The sequence below is a fragment of the Lissotriton helveticus genome, chromosome 9, assembly GCF_964261635.1.
Source record: "Lissotriton helveticus chromosome 9, aLisHel1.1, whole genome shotgun sequence".
Classification (NCBI taxonomy): Eukaryota; Metazoa; Chordata; class Amphibia; order Caudata; family Salamandridae; genus Lissotriton; species Lissotriton helveticus.
The window spans coordinates 1,171,989,338-1,172,009,792 of record NC_136070.1 but is presented as its reverse complement, the minus strand read 5'-3'; the positions used below and the strand labels follow the sequence as shown (position 1 = coordinate 1,172,009,792).

At 43.2% G+C, this 20,455-nt stretch overlaps 1 protein-coding gene across 5 annotated transcripts in view; it reads right to left on the bottom strand.

Annotated features, from left to right (window-relative positions):
• The window catches only part of LOC144782331 (inter-alpha-trypsin inhibitor heavy chain H4-like), a 473,908-nt gene that overhangs the window by 338,671 nt on the left and 114,782 nt on the right, over window positions 1–20,455 (bottom strand). For all 5 annotated transcript variants that reach the window (XM_078661646.1, XM_078661649.1, XM_078661648.1 and 2 more), the window contains exon 9: window positions 18,957–19,082. In XM_078661646.1, the coding sequence (XP_078517772.1) occupies window positions 18,957–19,082 (126 nt within the window). The remainder of the gene's footprint in view (window positions 1–18,956; window positions 19,083–20,455) is intronic.

The following is a 20,455-nucleotide window of genomic DNA, read 5'->3' as shown; positions in this document are numbered from 1 at the left end:
TAGAGCATTGATCTTACTGTGTGCATAATGTTTAATAGAAGTATCGAAAGACTCCAAGTATTTCTTGAGTATGGAATTTCTTTGATCCATTTTTATCAATAATAGGAGAGATATGAGTAGCTTTAATATTCATATTTTGATATTTTGGAGTGGCGGCCAACAACTTATCAGCTCTATTCCGTAGTAAGAAATGACGGGATTTTTGAGTGTGTACACTAATATAAGCTGTTTTAGTGACTATAGAGTTAAAAGAGTACTTCAAGTACTTGATATCCTGTAGGAGAGACTTGTCGTTAGAGTGTCTATATAGCTCTTCTTTGCATCTAATGTCGTGAATTAATTCCGATTTTTCTTTTATAATGTGACCACGCATAGTACATTTAAATGCATCCCACAAAACTATTGGGGAGTTCACCAAAGACTCATTATCTTTGAAGAAATTATCAATCTCCTCATCAAGAGGCTAATTAGGATATGGGACCGCACGCTATGTATGCGGCGGTCCCGCATTAGGCGTTAGGATGCCCGCGCCATACTGGCGGGTGCATCCCACATTCCTGACATTGCGGCGGGCGGTGCTTTCAGCAGCACCCTCTGCAATGTCAGAAATGCATGTTGTGCATGTGCATGAACAACATGGCAGGCACCGCGCAGTGCCTGCCACCTTGTGCATTAAAATGCAGGGGGGTACCATTGGTACCCCTCATGTGCACTCCCTACCCCCCCCAACACCCTGGGGGCCCGCAACGGGCCCCCAAATAAATACTGCATGCCTTTCCATGGCGGAGTCTCCACCATGAGAAAGGCACATCTCTGCCATTATAGAAATATGGATGGCGGTGCCTGCAAGGCACTGCCACCATATTGCTGTGCTTTTTCGCACGGTAGGCAATCGGGCGGATTGCCTACCAGCGGAAAACCGTTGGACGGTCTTCCCGTCCGCCGTGGTCCCCCGCCATTGTAATATGGCGGGGGTAAATGGGTTGTGAGCGGTCACTTTTTGCGGGCAGATCGCCACCGCCATACAGGCGGTGGCGATCCGCCCGCTATAGTAATCACCCCCTAAGTTCTTTAACTTCATCATTATCTTCCAAAATGTCTGTGTTGAGACGCCAATTACGAGGGCCTGTCGCATCTGCGAGATTAAGAATAGTTAAAGAAACCGTCGCGTGGTCAGAAATGACTATTGGGTGAATCATAACATTTATAGTATGTTTAAAAGAGAGGCATCTGCCAAAAGATAGTCAATATGAGAGAAGCTAGAATGTAGAGAGGAGAAAAACTTGAAATCACTACCCTTAGGATTATGTAATCTCCGTCAGCTCAACAGCACGTAATCCCTTTAATGTTCCAGAAAAAGGCCCAAGCATTAACCTTCCCCATCGCACACAGTGTTCCTCCATCTGATATAGATAATGTAGACATTCACAAGGCTCCATCGCCTATCCCACTGACATCAGCTCATATTGTTAATGAAGAAACTGCCAAGAGCTCTTCTATTTCGTGTGCTAATAGATATGCGATTCTTGAGCATATTATGGTGGGATCCACAATCTCGTACGGGGAAAGTTGCACTGACTTCAGTCCCGAACCCGCTGTAAACAGTTGTCACTGTAAGGAGTCCAACCAAGGGCTATGGAAGGTAGTAGAATTTCTCCAAAAAGAGGTAGAAGACTTAAAGAAGTTGGTAGCGACTTTAAACCCCAGGGCGGGCCCCATGACAGGTGTGACCAGTATGCCAACCCACTCCTCCTCCCAGGTGCCCCTCTCTTATAAAGATGTCTTAGCTAACAAACCTCCAACTAATAGGAGCTGTGGTTCTGGCAATTTTGTATCACAGAGATTAAAAGACATCAGGAGTACACCCGTACCTGTCGCTTCTGAGGCAAGGGTTGGAAACCACCTTGCTACTACACCTAAAAACCCGACGGTAATCGGGGGCGTTATATCCCGCAGAACCAAAGGCCCACCAGCCTAGCAACCAAGGATCCATTAATGGGTCTTACTAAAGATATGGACAACTGGTAATAAAAACAGGTCCAATACCAGATTATAGCATTTCAGTCAAATAGTACAGTGCCAGAAAAAATTCCCACCAGCTGTTGCCGTTTTAAAGCTTCAAAATTTGAAGAGAAAGTATCCTTGCGCTATAACTGATAACTGTGAACAGAGTGCTGTGACAGGTGAAAATGATGCAGTAAAGAACCTTAAGTAGCCTCAAATGAATATGTAGGAGCTTTAAGGGTGAAAATCAGCCACCTCATATCGTGTTGTGAGGAAAAACATACAGCCAGCCGCCATTTTCAAAAGTAACGCGCTGCCTCATTTCACATCGCAGCCTCAAATTAAGTGACTCGAAGATGGAAAAACACTTTTTGACATTGTTTAGCTGGTTCGCCGCTCTCTGGGCTGAAGGGCAAATAGAAATCCCTTGTATCGTTTGGAAATTAATCGACAGTGCAGGCAGTGACACAAAGCCCACCAGACTGTAGCCACCCCCGCAGAACTCAGAGTGACACCTCTATATTTATAGAACCAGCGGAGTAACCAACAAAAATATTATAGCACAGTACCTTAAGGAGCACCAAAACTGCAAATAGGTGCTTTAGTAATGAAAGGCAGCTTTAATACGTCGTGTTGTGAGGAGAATTCCATGGGTGGTAGCCATTTTGGAAAATATTCTGCGACGACCTTCCTGTGTCGCAGCCTCAAAAAAGAGTGTTGTGAAAAAATAAAACACTCTCCTATGTTCCTGATGTATACGGCCGCTCCCCAGAGCTGAAGGGTAATGAAATATCACCCGTTTCACATGTAAAATGAGCGTCCGCACCAGGAGTATCACGGAGCTCAAAAGAAAGCAGCCATGTCCGTTGCACGTGAAGCCATGCCCTCAGCTCACAAACATGTTAAAGAAATAAAAAAAACAAAGAACTTGGGTCCAAACACAGCTGCAAAAACATAATCACTCCCAGGATAACTAGCCCAGGGGTATCCTCTGCCAATTTCACTTTGCTGAGGAAGTACCCTTGCATTTCTTTCTTTTAAGATTCGATTTGAGGGGTTGTGTGCAGAAGTGCGATTTGGTTCTGAACCCTCAATTCTTTCTGTATTTATTTTCATGTTTAAGGTTCCTGGTTTTCGCTGTACGTCTCCCTATAGATGTCTCACTACCTATAAGCTTCTGTTCAAATTCATTTGGGTTACAACTATCAGTGCCCACTTTTGAAAATAAGCTGCTGCGGGGATTTGGCACCTACACAGAACTATGTTCAGGAAAACAGGACTTCGGTGTATATGGGAGTGCAAACCTATCACCTTACTACCCAAAATCCCCAAACCGACTAGCTATAGTGTCTCATTTGTTCTCCTCCAAAATAACATAGCTACAAATGATTAGACAACCCAGAACACAACAATCCTCACTCGCCCAGGAATTGCAGTAGCAAGACATACCCTTTTGTTCGTTCACTCGTACTTGTCCATAAAAAGAATTGGCAGAGTCACTGTAATAGTTTAAAATATTTATTTTAACTATTGTGCTCTGTAATGCAGTATACGAGCCACTACCAGCAGCAAAATGCATAAACTCTGAACAATTAGCATTGTTGCAATTCCATAGAATATGAAGGGGGATGTCATTATATACAGACTGCGGAAAAAGGACTATAAGGCCTAACCACCCTCCCCTTAACTGGAAGAAGTTTATTATATAAAAGAAGATCTCTGGGCTTTGCCAGCAGACCCCATACCTTAAATCCTAGATGGAAGGTTTACATCATAGGAACAGGATAGCTCCATGGAAAGGGTTCTCTCCTAGTGTGTGTTAAAACAACATGCATCCCCGTAATATCAAGGCATACTGAATGGCATTTTTGGTCCTACATGTGTTATGTTGTGTTAATTGCACTTATTAAGCACACGTTTATTGAAGTTTCATGACACGAATAATGCACACAGAACACATGACAGACATATCCAAGGGCGCAGCTAGGTCAGTAAGTCTTGGGGTTGAGCTTTAGATTTTCCAACAATCACACTGACTGATCATGTTAATCATTCAATGAGAAGAACCTCATGGAGGGGTGTCCAGGGGCCAGTGGAAAGGAGTGCGGATTGTGATGGAGTACTTAACAGCAAGGGCCAGATGTACAATAGCCAAAATAGCACCTCGCAAATTTCGAGTCTTTTGCGACTCGCAATTTGTGAGGCGCTATTTAGGATATACAACAGTGTGTAACACACTGTTAGCAATTACCAATGGGGTCGCAAATAGAGAGGCTCATGAATATTAATGAGCCCCCCGCAATTTACGATCCCATTGGGAATGGCAGGCCCTCCCAGGTATGGTGGCCTGCTGGGCTCAGCAGACCACCATGTCTGGGACTGCTTTTAAATAAAGCAGTTTTTTTGTTTGAATGCAGCCCGTTTTCCTTAAAAGAAAACAGGATGCATTTAAAAAACTGAAAAATTAATCATTTTCGTTTCACTTTATAAGGGCTGGTGTGGTCCCTGGGACCACTGCCTGCCTTCAAAAAATATTTTCCGCTGCCTTTGTAAAGGGTAAGGGGTCCCCTGGGGACCCCTTCCCTTTTGTGACCCCATTACCACCCTCTTGAAGAGGGTGGTAATTTGCAAGTGATTTGCAACGGCAATTGCGGTAGCAAAACATTTGTACATGGGGTTGCGCTCGCTATTAGGAAGGTAAAGCCCCTAATAGCAACCCGCAAAACCCTATTTTATGAGTAGCAAAAAAATTGTGACCCAAGAAATAGGGTTTGTATATTCCCCATGCTGTTTTTGCATTCGCAAACGGGTTTGCAAACTCGTTTGCGCATGCAAAACGGGTTGTACATCTGGCCCCAAGTATTTTGTCAAACCAACTATGTTTCAAGACCTATAAAACAGATATAAGAGTGTATGTGTGTGTTTTTGTCTGAGTGAGTATTTAACAATCCTATGTGAAATATGACAGACCGCTTATTATACCCGACTGAAAGCTCCTGTACCCAACTATTTAATAAATAATACAGTTATTAGGGGGTGTAACACCCCAAACATCCACTCTGAAGCTACGCCCCTGGACATATCAGACCACTGATATTACTTAAAAAACAAGTAGGCTTTGAGATGTTGTATAATGCATCATAGAGATGGTTAAGTACATCGAATCCATGGAAGATGTTAGAAAGGGGTGTCTCCAGTTGGAATAGGTTTGCACCCTGTCCAAGTAGGGACCCTTTTCATAGTCGGGGTAAGTTGCACAGTTTTGTAAAAACTGTAGTTATAATAGTATTTGTATTAAATATTATATTTAATTACTTATCATAAATTGCAAAAATGTATATTGTTATGTTTTTGTTAATTTAAAATTATAATATTTTTAATTAATTATGTTTTGAATGTGTAAAATAATTGTTGCTAGATTCTAGATTTATAAGTGGTTTACTTTTTTAATTGAATTAGAATGGTTTGTTTTTTAAAGATTAAGGGACGGAATTCCTTCTGCCCAACACCGACTTGGTAATGGGAATGACCGACACCCGGTCGACGGTACCGATCGGCATATATATGATGCGACCGAACACTGTTCAGTCACATTCCACTTTTCTCAATAGGAGCTCGTGTTACTGCCATAAAACGGCGGTAACACAAGCCTCCCATTGAGAAAAAGGAGGTGCAGTTCATCCCTCAAGGTGCCTGCAACAAGGAGTCCTGATGTGGGCCCCCAAACACGCTTTCCAACAAGGTTTCCATGTCAGACAGGCCATCATGGAAACCATGTTGGAAACCGTGATCATAATCTCGAGGGCCGAAAGGCCCTCGCTTGAGATTAAGTGCTGGCTTTCATCTGGTGGACAGGTTCTCTGAGCCTGTCGGAAGCCAGCCGGAATAACCAGCAGGTTTACTTTCCAACCGCCTTCTACTTAATGAGGAGGACGGAAAGCAAACCGACCGGACGATTATGATGCAGCCCTATAGGCTACGACTGCTGTTTGGAGACTTTACATAATCGACCCCACAATGTTATTGGTATATGTATGTATTTTCTTTTTTTGTTATATTTGTATATTATTTAATTATGTTGAAATGATCAAATAAATCAAATAAATTAAAATTAATAGTTTAATAATTGATTGATATATATATATATATATATATATATATATATATATATATATATGTATATATATATATATATATTAATTACTATATATTCCATAGTCAGGGTAAATTGCACAGTTTTGTAAATACTGTAGTTATAATAGTATTTGTGCTAAATAATATATTTAATTACTTATCATAAATTGCAAAAATGTATATTGTTATGTTTTTGTTAAATTAAAATTATAATATTTTTAATTAATTATGTTTTTAATGTGTAAAATAATTGTTGCTAGATTCTATATTTATAAGTGGTTTACTTTTTTAATTTAATTAGAATGGTTTGTTTTTTAAAGATTAGGGGATGGAATACCTTCTGCCCAATACCGACTTGGTCATGGGAATGACCGACACCCGGTCGACGGTACCGATCAGCATATATATGATGCGACCGAACACTGTTCAGTCACATTTCACTTTTCTCAGTGGGAGCTCGTGTTACTGTCATAAAACGGTAGTAACACAAGTTCCCATTGAGAAAAGGGAGGTGCAGTTCATCCCTCAAGGTGCCTGCAACAAGGAGTCCTGCTGTGGGCCCCCAAACACGCTTTCCAACAAGGTTTTCATGTCAGACAGGCCATCATGGAAACCATGTTGGAAACCGTGATCATAATCTCGAGGGCCGAAAGGCCCTCGCTTGAGATTAAGTGCTGGCTTTCATCTGGTGGACAGGTTCTCTGAGCCCGTCGGAAGCCAGCCGGAATAACCAGCAGGTTTACTTTCCGACCGCCTCCTACTTAATGAGGCAGACGGAAAGCAAACCGACCGGCCGATTACGATGCAACCCTACAGGCTCCGACTGCTGTTTGGAGCCTTTACATAATCGACCCCACAATGTTATTGGTATATGTATGTATTTTCTTGTTTTGTTATATTTGTATATTATTTAAATATGTTGAGATGATAAAATACATTAAAATTCTTAGTTTAAAAATGGATTTATATAATATATATATATATATATATATATATATATATATATATATATGTTAATATATGTATAATAATTACTATATATTTGTGTTTACTTTTTTAATTAAGGAAGGTAAATTGTTTATATTAAATATATTTTATTTTTAAATGTTTCTACTTAATATACTTAATATTTATAATTTTATTCTATATATATATTAAAAAAACGTTACTTAATACAGCTATATTAATGACGTCTATATATTTTTTCCATTATTTTTGCACTTACCATGATAAGTATAGTATGTCCATATTTTTGGCTTCGATATTTTGGTCACGATATTTCTGTAAGGAGATATTTTGTCTGTCAGTATTCTATCAGTGGAACACAAGGCACACCTCCAATCCCTTTTTGTGACTGTCTAGAGTAAATTTACAAACAGCCCATTTGTCAACCAAACCCAGACGTGGATTCCAGGTTTGTTTGTTGGCACTGGCCAATAAACTGTGAGAACTGTGTGTGAAGCGAGTAACACTGAACCACATCGACCATGATGCATGAGGTAATTCAGCTGTGACGTGTCAGCAGGGTGCTCCAAATCCCTTTGACTGTTTAAGATGGCTCCGGTGGGCCGTGAGCTGACGAGCTCTGTGAGCACCTGCATGCTGAGAGTGGCACTAACCCTGAGGAAACTGCGGCAGCACGTCCAGCGACCTATGAACATTTTCCCCACTGATGAAAGAGGAATCTAGAAACACGTGTCTGGGGATACACTTGAAAAGAATACTGGCACTGGCCAACAAACTGTGAGAACTGTGTGTGAAGCGAGTAACACTGAACCACATCGACCATGATGCATGAGGTAATTCAGCTGTGACGTGTCAGCAGGGTGCTCCAAATCCCTTTGACTGCTTAAGATGGCTCCTGTGGGCCGTGAGCTGACGAGCTCTGTGAGCACCTGCGCGCTCAGAGTGGCACTAACCCTGAGGAAACTGCGGCAGCACGTCCAGCGACCTATGAACATTTTCCCCACTGATGAAAGAGGAATCTAGAAATACGTGTCTGGGGATACACTTGAAAAGAATACTGGCACTGGCACTGGCCAACAAACTGTGAGAACTGTGTGTGAAGCGAGTAACACTGAACCACATCGTCCATGATGCATGAGGTAATTCAGCTGTGACGTGTCAGCAGGGTGCTCCAAATCCCTTTGACTGTTTAAGATGGCTCCCGTGGGCCGTGAGCTGACGAGCTCTGTGAGCACCTGCACGCTGAGAGTGGCACTAACCCTGAGGAAACTGCGGCAGCACGTCCAGCGACCTATGAACATTTTCCCCACTGATGAAAGGGGAATCTAGAAACACGTGTCTGGGGATACACTTGAAAAGAATACTGGCACTGGCACTGGCCAACAAACTGTGAGAACTGTGTGTGAAGCGAGTAACACTGAACCAAATCGACCATGATGCATGAGGTAATTCAGCTGTGACGTGTCAGCAGGGTGCTCCAAATCCCTTTGACTGTTTAAGATGGCTCCCGTGGGCCGTGAGCTGACGAGCTCTGTGAGCACCTGCGCGCTGAGAGTGGCACTAACCCTGAGGAAACTGCGGCAGCACGTCCAGCAACCTATGAACATTTTCCCCACTGATGAAAGAGGAATCTAGAAACACGTGTCTGGGGATACACTTGAAAAGAATACTGGCACTGGCCAACAAACTGTGAGAACTGTGTGTGAAGCGAGTAACACTGAACAACATCGACCATGATGCATGAGGTAATTCAGCTGTGTCTTGTCAGCAGGGTGCTCCAAATCCCTTTGACTGTTTAAGATGGCTCCCGTGGGCCGTGAGCTGACGAGCTCTATGAGCACCTGCGCGCTGAGAGTGCCACTAACCCTGAGGAAACTGCGGCAGCACGTCCAGCGACCTGTGAACATTTTCCCCACTGATGAAAGAGGAATCTAGAAACACGTGTCTGGGGATACACTTGAAAAGAATAATGGCACTGGCACTGGCACTGGCCAACAAACTGTGAGAACTGTGTGTGAAGCGAGTAACACTGAACCAGATCGACCATGATGCATGAGGTAATTCAGCTGTGACGTGTCAGCAGGGTGCTCCAAATCGCTTTGACTGTTTAAGATGGCTCCCGTGGGCCGTGAGCTGACAAGCTCTGTGAGCACCTGTGCGCTGAGAGTGCCACTAACCCTGAGGAAACTGGGGCAGCACGTCCAGCGACCTATGAACATTTTCCCCACTGATGAAAGAGGAATCTAGAAACACGTGTCTGGGGATACACTTGAAAAGAATACAGGCACTGGCACTGGCCAACAAACTGTGAGAACTGTGTGTGACGCGAGTAACACTGAACCACATCGACCATGATGCATGAGGTAATTCAGCTGTGACGTGTCAGCAGGGTGCTCCAAATCCCTTTGACTTGTCACATAGACAATGCAGTGGCATTGGGTGTAACAATCAGTGCTGCAGGCCGACTAGTAGCATATGATGTACAGGCCCTGGGCACACCTGATGCACTTTACTAGGGACTTACTGGTAAATCAAATATGTCAACCATGTATAAACCAATTACAGATACAATTTATACAAGGAGCACTGGCACTTTAGAATAGAATAGAAGAATAGAAGTAGCATTTGTAAAGCGCATGGCTACCCATGGGCATCCCAGTGCTAGAAGTAAGAAGAGGCCTATGGAGCTTATCTGTTGAAGAGCCAGGACTTCAACAGCTTGCGAACATTCAGGTGATTAGTTTCTTCCCGTAGCTGGAGGGGAAGAAAATTCCAAAGCTTGGCGGCATTGTAGGAAAAAAGCCGACCTCCGCTTCTGGCTCTTCTAATCCTTGGGACACAGGAAAAATGCAATTCATCCGACCTTAGAGGTCGGTTAGCTTGATAGGATTTAGCTAAAGGGGAGATCATCTTTGGTCCATTCCCTCCAAGCAATTTGTGAGTAATACAAAGAGTTTTGAAATGGATTCTCTCCCGAAAGGGCAACCAGTGTAGGGCTTTCAAAGCAGGTTTAGCTGACTGTTGATAGGGAGTTCCCATGAGTGTTCTTGCCGCACAGTTCTGGATTATTTGAAGCTTAGAAAGCACTGCCTCTTTGGCACCCAAATAGAGTGCATTGCTAAAGTCCAAGCGTGATAGAATAAGCGCTTGGACTGCAAGCTTCCTAGCTTGAAAGGGAAGTAGAGGCAACACTTTGCGAAGCATTCTAAGCATATTAAAACAGGCGGCAACCACCTTTCTGGCTTGGACTTTAAGGGTAAGGTCTGAGTCCAGCCAGAATCGCAAACTCTTTATGTTTGCTTTGGGAACAGGTGCTGAACCCATTGCTGTCGGCCACATCTCCGTTGGTTTAAAGAATAGAGGATTAACAAGGAGCATAAGCTCCGTCTTATCCCCATTCAACTGCAGATGGGAGTAATGCTTCCATTTGGCCACTTCTTCAAGACAAGTACAAAGGCGGAATGTGGATGAGTCAGACTGGTTGAGTGAAACCACCAGCTGAGTATCATCAGCATATGTTACAATATTTACTCCATATGGCTGTATGATTTCTGCCAATGGGGCCATATATGCATTGAAAAGTGTAGGGCTTAAAGAGGAGCCCTGTGGGACTTCACATAAGAGGGGCCAGGGCTTAGACAGGGTTCCACTCTCAAATACTGGGAAGGAACGCCCTTCCAAGAATGACCTCAGCCAGGTTAGCGCTGTTCCCGTCACCCCTAGATTTCTAAGACGGTCAATCAAGATACGGTGGTTCACCGTATCGAATGCCGCACTTAGATCTAGTAAAATCACGGCAGAGGATCCTCCGGAATCAAGGATTTTTCTTGATTCTTCCAGGACAGCTAAAAGAGCTCTCTCTGTGCCGTGACCGGGACAGAATCCTGTTTGAGTTGGATGGAGGAGATGATTTGATTCTAAGTAGGCAGAAAGAGTGATATTTATACGTTTCTCCAGGATTTAGCTAATTCCAGGAAGAAGAGAAATCGGACGGTAGTTAGGGAGACAGTCAGGATCTAAAGTAGGTTTCTTCAACAAAGCTCTTACCATGGCTTTTTTCCAGAGTGGGGGGACTACTCCGGACACAATAGAAGAATTAACCACATCTCGAAGAACAGGGCCAACTGTCTCTACTGCCTGCTTGAGGATACTAAGTGGGGCGGGGTCATTAGGTGATCCGCTTTTTACTCGATTAACCATCGCCAGCAGACAATTATAGTCCATTGTAGGAAAGGTCGCTAGACTTTTTTCCTTGCCTTTTATGGAGGGCTTATCATGATGGATGGAAATAAGTTCATCGGTGGATGAGAAACATTCATAGATGTTCTTAATTTTATTGTGAAAAAATTCCGCCATTTTATCACAGCGCTGGTCTGATGAGGCGGAGGGATCAGAGAAGGAAGGGGCATTCATTAGATTCTTGACAATTTGGAAGGTTTCCCGGGAGGAATTAGCAGCCGAAGCAATAGTCTTCTCATACTGGAGAGCTTGAGTGTTTCTGATTTCCATTTTATAGATTTTGATGACATTCTTATATTCCTGCTTCTTGTCTAAGGAAAAATTCCTTCTCCAAATTCTTTCAGCTTTCTTACACAATTGTTTCAGTTCTCGAAGCTTTGGGGTATACCAGACAGCTTTGTTGGGACCTTTATAGAGCTTGATAGTAGTTTTAGGGAGGACTGAATCCAGAGAGTTATTAATCCAATTGTCAAATTTCACATTGGCCACTATCGGAACTGATGTAAAAGCAGGTTTGGATTTCTCCAAAGTTGCTATCCAAGAGTCCAGTGGGAGTTTTGACCAGCATCGGGACTTAGTTTGAACTAGTTGAGTTGGGGAAGTGACATAAGCAGGGGACCATAAAAAAGGGATGAGGAGATGATCCGACCAAGGAACAGATAATGGTAATTGGCAGGATAGTTCCTTCAGACCAGAGAAAATGGGGTCTAAGAGATGTCCTTTTGAATGCTTTGCTAGTTGAACTATTTGAGATAGCTGTATAGCCGCTAGGTCAGAGATCAATTCAGTTGCAAGCTTAGAATTCATATCATCAAAATGGATGTGAAAATCTCCAAGAATGGTAAAATTAGCGGTGGAAATTGCTAATTTGGAGGCCGTGTCTATAAGTGAGTCACAGAATTGGCCTGTGGGTCCTGGAGGGCGATAAACCAGAATCCCTGAAAAGGTTAGCGTAGGAGTAAATCCAATTGAAAAATTAAAATTTTCGCAGTTCGAGAAAGGACTCCCCAGGACTCTGCAAGTGAAGTGATTCTTTAAAATATTAGCAATTCCACCCCCTTTACCATGGGTTTGATCAAGTCTGTGTATTGTGTAACCAGGAGGGAGGGCTTGTACTATATTAGGGTCAGTGGCTATATTCAGCCACGTTTCCGTTAGAAACAGAACATCCGGACATTCCTCCATAAGGAGCAGGGATATTTCCACCTAATGTTTCAGTAGGGAACGACAGTTCAATAAGAATAACTTAAAAATTTGATTCAATTTCGCTGCATATGAAGTGATATGACTAAGGTCCTGAAAAGTATGTGAACACTGCTTACACCTACAATTCCATTGGTCAGGAGCGATGGAATGAAGGCAGACAGGGTCTAAAGGTAGGTTAAAAGATTTAAGTACATTTGGGCTGTACCATGGTGTTCCTAATGTGGAACAGACAGGGGGTCTGGCCCCTGGTCCCGGAAGGGCGCAGTCGGGCGCAGACGGGCGCAGATTGGCTTGCCCTTGGCGCGCCAGCGGCGCCCCCGCTGCGCGGTCGCGTCATCGGGTTTAATATAGCCCTGGTGATGTGAGCGACAAGAGTGCTAACTTGCAAGATGGCGGCAAGTTACATTGCAGGAGTTCCACACTCAAATTCCCACTGGTACAGCAGTTGGTGCAGCAATGCGAAGTGCTATAAGGTAACACTTTTAAAATTCTATTGGCAGCATTCTAGAAAAACATTCTAATTCCATTTTTCAATTCTTATTCAAAACGCGGTTCTCGCGCCAGCTAAGATTCAAGCAGCTTCTTACTCGCTGCGCGGTCGCGTCATCAGGCTTAATAAAGCCCTGGTGATGTGAGTGACTAGAGCGCTAACTTGCAAGATGGTGGCAAGTTATATTGCAGGAGTTCCCCCCTCAAATTCCCACTGGTACAGCAGTTTGTGCAGCAATGCGAAGTGCTATAAGATAACAATTTAAAAATGTTATTGGCAGCATTCTAAAAAAACATTCTAATTCCGTTTTTCAATTCTTATTCAAAACGCGGTTCTCGCGCCAGCTAAGATTCAGTTTTAGCACTGGTCAGCACTGGTAAAGTACCCAGAGTCCTAAAACCAGAGAACACAAAATGCAGCACACAAGAACAGGATGTCAGGAGCAGAAACGCTGGGGTAACACACCAAAGATGCAATGTCTAACACATGTCCCCCCCCAGCAAAAAGTGGGAACTACCCAACGTCTTGGGAGTTCTCTTCACTAAGGTGGAAAAACATGGACTCCATAAGCGGTGTCATGTTCCACGCCAGGGAGGTGTTCCACCGAAAAGTCCATTCCCTGTAGGGAGATGGACCACCTCAACAGTTTTGGGTTCTCACCCCTCATCAGCATTAACCATCTGAGGGGCCTGTGGTCTGTCTGAACTTGGAAGTGATTCCCAGACAAGTAGGGTCTTAGTTTCGTTAGTGTCCAGACCACAGCAAAAGCTTCACTTTCAATTGCACTCCACCTTTGTTCCCTGGAAAGTAACCTTCTACTAATGAAAGCTATGCGTTGATCTAGGCCCTCTTCATTCAGCTATGAAAGCATGGATCCAACACCATGCTCTGAGGCATCAGTATGCACCACAAACTCCTTGGAGATGTCAGGAGCCTTAAGCACGGGCGATATGCACATGGTCACCTTCAGGGTTTCGAAAGCGTTCTGGCATGCCTCAGACCAGATTACATGGCATGGCTGCTCTGTCAGGGGGGGCGACAATTGTGCTATACGCCTTGACAAATCTGCGATAGTATCCAGTATGGGTCTTGGGGGTGCCCAAGCCAGAATGGTGTGAATCTTTGATTGTAGGGGTTTCACCTGGCTGCTGCCTACCTGGTGTATTAATTACAACACAGAACCCTGCCTTATCTAACATTTACTGTCCTTGATAGTGAGGCATGTGCTCTCCAGAGCCTGGAGGTGGTACAAGTGGCCCTCCCAACTAGAACTGAAGACTGCAATGTCATCTAGGTAGACAGCACTGAAGTTCTCCAATCCAGCCAAGACCTGGTTGACCAGCCTCTGGAATGTGGCAGGGGCATTTTTCAACCCAAAAGGCATGACCTGAAGCAGGCAGTGCCCTTTGGTGTTGAGAACGCTGACCTCTCTTGTGCCCCCTCAGTCAAAGCAATCTGTCAGTACCCAGACGTTAAATCAAAAGTGCTAAGGAATTGGCAGCTCCAAGCTGATCAATCGGCTCAGAGGATGGGGTGCATGTCAAAACCGCAGCTCTTTTGTGGGACCATGCACAGCAGCTTTGGGAACCAAGAAAATTTGGCAAGACCAAACACTGCTGGAGGTCTCAATTACCCCTAAAGCTAACATCCTGGACTCCTCTTCCTTGATGCTATCCTTTACTCTGTCAGCCAACCTGTAAATCTTGTACTTCACATGTGGACTATCCCCAGTATTAATGTCATGAGTACATCAATGGGTGACTCCTGGGATGAGTGAGAATAGAGTGACAAACTGTCCCAGCACCTGGCAACAGTCACTCTGCTGCTCTAGGGCCAGTGTGGGGTAGAAGATCACACCCTCTACTGACACATCCTGCTCTTGTGCAGTCAGTAGGTTGTGGAGAGGTTCACTCTCCCCTTCCACCCCATCATCAATAGCTAAGAGTATGGTTAACTCAGACCTCTCAAAGGGGGTTTTGAAGCGGTTCATGTGCAGGCCCCACAAGGAGTTCCTAGGAGTCTACAAGTCCACCAGGTATGTGACGTTACTCTTGCACTCCTTTACTTCATAGTGGTTAAACCACTTGTCTTGTAGGGCACGAGGCTCCATCACCCACATCTTTTAACCAGGTTGAAACTCAACCAGAGTGGTAGCTGGTCATACCAGCGTTGTATGTCCTCCTTGCTAGTTTCTAGGCTCTCTTGGGTGAGTTTCCTGAAATGAGCTGTCTGACTTCAGAGGGCCAGCATGTAGCTAAATACAATTATTTTTACAAAAATGGGTCTTACCCCAAATAATTTTGTGTCCAGTCTGATACCATTACACCAGGAAGAAAGATCTACAGAGACCAAGATGGTGTAATTTAGGATGCTTTTCTCTCCGGCTTGGTGTATGATGAGTGAGTGTTTTGTAGTGTGTGTGTGTGTGGGGGGGATGTTAGTGGAGTGTTTGAAATAGGAGGAGGAGTTGATGAATGGTGTAGTGTAGCTTGATCTTGTTAAATTTATTTATGTATATGTAAAATACAAAAAATTCAAAACAATGTACAATTCAATGTATACTATGAAGAAATATATATATATACATTAGTTTCGTAATAAAAACAAAATAATGGATTTTGTGTAAAGAATAAAAAATATAAATTAAAGAACTAATATATAAGTAAATAATATTTGGCAAAGTAGCATGCCTTTATAGATATGTAGTGTGAACTGGTTCTGTTGAATTGATTCCCTGTAAAATGCAATATAGTTAGGTAGGACTCCTTTTGTAATGAAAATTGATCTGTTTTTAATACCCATGGTCCTATGCCTTTCATTGATATTTGAAGGTGGTCCCTGAATACAATCTGGGGTGACTTCCTAGGAGCTTGCTCCCAGCCCGCAAAAGGGCTGAAGCCAACTCCCTTCTTCAGGACCTCCTATAAGCGAATACAACACATGACAAGAAGATGTCCCACATATGCCTCATGGGTTCTGACAGGCCCCCAATCATGCCCTTTAGGGTTTGGCCAAATCTCTCAAGAAACCCAAGGTGGTAAGGAGTGGTGAATTTGTAGTTCGCTCCACACTCATTTCACATGGCCTTTATGTACAGTGACATGAATTTGGTACCCCGGTCAGATACCACCTCCTTGGGGTAGTCCATGCAGGTCAACATCTTCATTAGTGCACGGGCCATGACGGGCACTGTTAGTGTCTGAGAGGGATAGCTTCCGGGTACGAGGTGGCACGGTCCAAAAGAACAGGATGCACTATTTGCCCATGGATGTCAGGGGATCCAGAGTTCCCACAATGTCAATGCCCACCCACTCGAAAAGGGTGCTCACGACAAGGAACTGCTGCAGGGGAGCCTTGAATCTCCCCCCATGCTTGGCAAGTCTGGCAGGACCTACAGATTGCATGAGAGTGTTTCCTCATTGGGCCACTAAAAATGGGTGACAAGCCTGTCAAAGGTCTTGCCCTGCCACAAATGTCCTGCCAAGGTCGCATCATAAGCCAGACCCAGTAGGAAGGTTCTGTGGCACTGGGGTACCACCAGCACACGGGCTGCCCTGGACTCAGCAATCTTAGGCTCTCTATAGAGGAGATCATTCTCCCAATAGATCAGGGGAGACTTAGGCTATTTGCCAGATGCCTGGTCTTCGGCTTGCTGCCAAAGACCCACAAGAGTAGGACACTCTTTCTGTGCTGCACAGAATTCCTCCCTTGTTGAACCCTCTTCCTCCTGCCAACAGTTCAGATCAGGCAGGTACCACAATTCAGCCACTTCTTCCCCTGTAGTTTCTTGGACGTCCCCCTCAGGTTCAGCCAACCCCGGAACAGTGGGATTTTCAGGAGCGGATTGCCCTTGCCCCTCCTCTTCTTGGCAGACACCTGGACAACTGTTTCAGGCTCCAGCTCCTTCATATTACCCTGGGCTGTCATGGACTGTGTTGTCATGCACGCTCTCTCAAGCAGTCCCAACATCACAAAGTGGGAACTTTATTCCACCTCCCTCTAGGTGGTGTGTTCCAGGTCATTACCTATCAGATAATCCACAGGCATGGATTGGCTATACAGCCACCCTTAAAGGACCTGAAACCCCTCCACTCCAAGGGAACCTAAGCCACAATACAAAAGCTTGCTATTGTATAGTGCAGCTACTTGGTGAAGCTCTCCAGGGACCATTTGCTCTTCTGACACCAGATGACACCTGGAAGTAGTCATACTAGCTCCTATGTCTCTCAGAGCCTCTACTCTCTGGTAGGGGTCTGTGCCCACTGGGGACACTTGGGACTCCCCCTAAAAGGTCATGGTTGGTTACTTTCAAAGCACATATTGGATCCTTCCCTCCAGGCTTTTCTGGCAGGAATAAACGTTTTGTCTTATCAGTTGGGGGCTGGGAATCCTTACCCTTCAAATTATTTTAGGGCCCTTTAGAAAACTCACAGTTTTTACCCTTGCCCACCCTTCTACTGTCAACTCATCAAGTGTGAAGACACCAGGACCAACAGGAGCTGAGCCATACGATACATGGGGTACCAGACCCCCTGCAACCCATACCAAGGCGAAGAGTCCATTCTGAACTCCAATTGCCCAGGAAGTAAGCACCCATCATGGGACATTGACATCCCTGAGACCCTCTTCGTGAGTGGCCCAGCTGTCGCAGAATAATCCCTGCAACCTGCCTGCCCCTGACCGTGAGGTTACAATCCTGTGTGTTCACAAATCAGTATCAACAGCACAGACCACAATTTGTGATTGTCAATGTCTGTATTGTGTGTAAGCTGGGTGCTTTCTATTATGAAGGCATTGTTGGGTGTATTATGGGGCATTATTGTGTTAAGCTATTTCCAATATTTGTTTTTTCTATTTCTATTCTGCATGTATGGACATATTGAGGATATTATTGAGGTGTTGTACTTTTCTTGACAAAAAGGCAACTTCAGACTTAACTGCTCGAGCAAGCTATCCCAGAGATTCAAGGAGGCTTGGGGGGGTCATCTTTCAGCCACAGACAGTGTACTCAATGTCCTAGGTTCTAAGAAACACTTGTAATCTCTTGCAGTATTGCTGTGTAGCCCTTGCAACTTCATGAATTGGAGAAAAAGCCCATAAACCAGCAATCCTGTATGAGAAGATCAGATGGATGTCATTTGTGTCATGACCATTCAATGATTTTCCTGATTGTGGTGACAGTGGCACTTTTGACATCAGGCATAGCATGTTTCAACACATATTCCAAATGAGGTTGGGTGGAGCAGAGGCGGTCGGACAGAAAACCTGCTACTTTATGAGGAATGACTTTGTTACAGTACCTTCGAATCCTAGCTTTGTATAGAGTAATGAAGTTAATAAAAGACATTTTACAATTGTACCATGACATTGATATTGGTTTTTAACAGTAGAAAACATTGACAACTCCTTAACACAATAGTTACCATTCTTTACTTACTTTGCTGTGGAAATTCACATCCCTCCAAAACACTTGACAGTTAATAAAAACCTTTGTAAATATAAAAATATTGTGTGGTATTTTCCACACAGAACATGTGTAAAACTCTAAATAAAACATTACAAATGTTTACTAAGCTCTGAAAGAAATGGTCCCAGTGTGTTACAAGTTCCAAAAATGAATACATTTTTAATAAGTGTAACTAGGTTTAAATGTATTCAGTTGATTAAAAAACAACACATTTAACTGTGGGGCAGATTATAACAACGGTAAACAATGATGTCATCAATTATGTCATTTAACATGCCACCAGTTATGTCATGGCATGTTATTCACAATTTCTCAGGGCCATGATAGTATTAGGCTAGTATTTCCGCAAGTCAGAAATACCGATGTAATGAATCAAATGAACTGCTCCATCATGATTCTCAATAAGGCCCAAAGAATTTCAAAAGTCTGGGAGAGTTCTTTGGTACTTACCAGAAGTGGGTTGCCCATCTGTTAACATAATGATCATGGAAACACTTCTTTCTGGTAGGACTCGAGTTTCCTCTGACTCTTTTAATATTTGAACTGCAGATAGTAGGGCACTATTAATGTCTGTCGCTGTAGGACAAAATCAAAAAGTTAGATCATGTTCAATTAATATTGACCTAGAAGTAACATGGTGACATGGCAGCCTTCTCAGATGTTTCCGCCCTTCGGGGACACATAGCTAACTTCAGGTGTTATCTGTTGTCAATATACAGTAAGAAGTCACTGGCTTGGGGGCAGAGACAGCTGGAAATCCGAAATCCGAGTGTTTTCTTAAACGAAACCCCCCAAACCATTGAAACTTCACTTATCCAAGCTCATCTAGTTCATGTTGTCCACGCCTTGTATTTTTCTGCTACAATGGTGTGATTTTTATCAACTCAGCCCAACAACATGAAGCTGTATATTACCAAAGTTGTTAGATTCATTACATCTCTCATAACATTGGAAAATCGAACAATTCTTGCTTACAGTTAGATTTAGGTTTGCTGTCTAGGTCATGGATTCATCTAGCCTGACACAAGGTAACATTATGTTGATAGAATGTTTTATGGTATTGCCCCATTTATTTTGTACAATGCTAAATGTTTAAGTTTTAATTATTTCCTAAAATGTGGATACCGTTCATCAGATAGATTTAATGAAACCTACACTAGTTTCTACTTCACTTCTGGATGCATTTATTTTAAATATGAACTACATACACTCTAAGGTGTCTCATCTGAAGTAGTCTGGGTACTTGGCTGAAAGGTTGTGGGTATATAGGGGTTCTCGGACTGCTACCAACCCTGACTTGCTTAGGTACAGCTAGGAAAGGAAATATTATCAAATTAAATAATAACATTTCTGCCTAAAGTATATGTTTGTTTTAAAACTTGTTTGATATTGTACTAAAGTTTTTAAAATATATTTCAAGCTCTAACTTGAAGGCATGAAGACACCGTCCCTATATCATGACTGTGTATATATGCTCATCACTAAAATAGAGATCATAGAAATGCAGATTTTTAAGATAGGGGACAGAAATGCTACAGCTTGAATGAGAAATGTGATTCACACAAAGCTCAAACAATCTGATCTTATTCGTATATTTGTTTCCGTGAGAAGTACCTGGCTCACTCTTGTTACTTCAAGTCGATAACATTTCATCATAGAAATGGATATGGTACATGTTCAATAACACCAAAGTCGCCAATCCAGCAGAGAAATAGAAAACTGACATTTCTTAACCAAATTAGTTAACCGAGCAATATTAAAGAAATAAATGATGTAGGGATCAAGAATATTAGATAAATAACAAATGGAAAGTCACATCTATTTCTATTGGGGGCAATAGACTATGAACCGGGTACCAACAGCTGTTGACCAGTGATGGAGAGGGTGGTCTGATGAAAAACCCATCTCCAAAAAGTTTACCTTTCTAACCTTCAAGGGCTAAGACATCA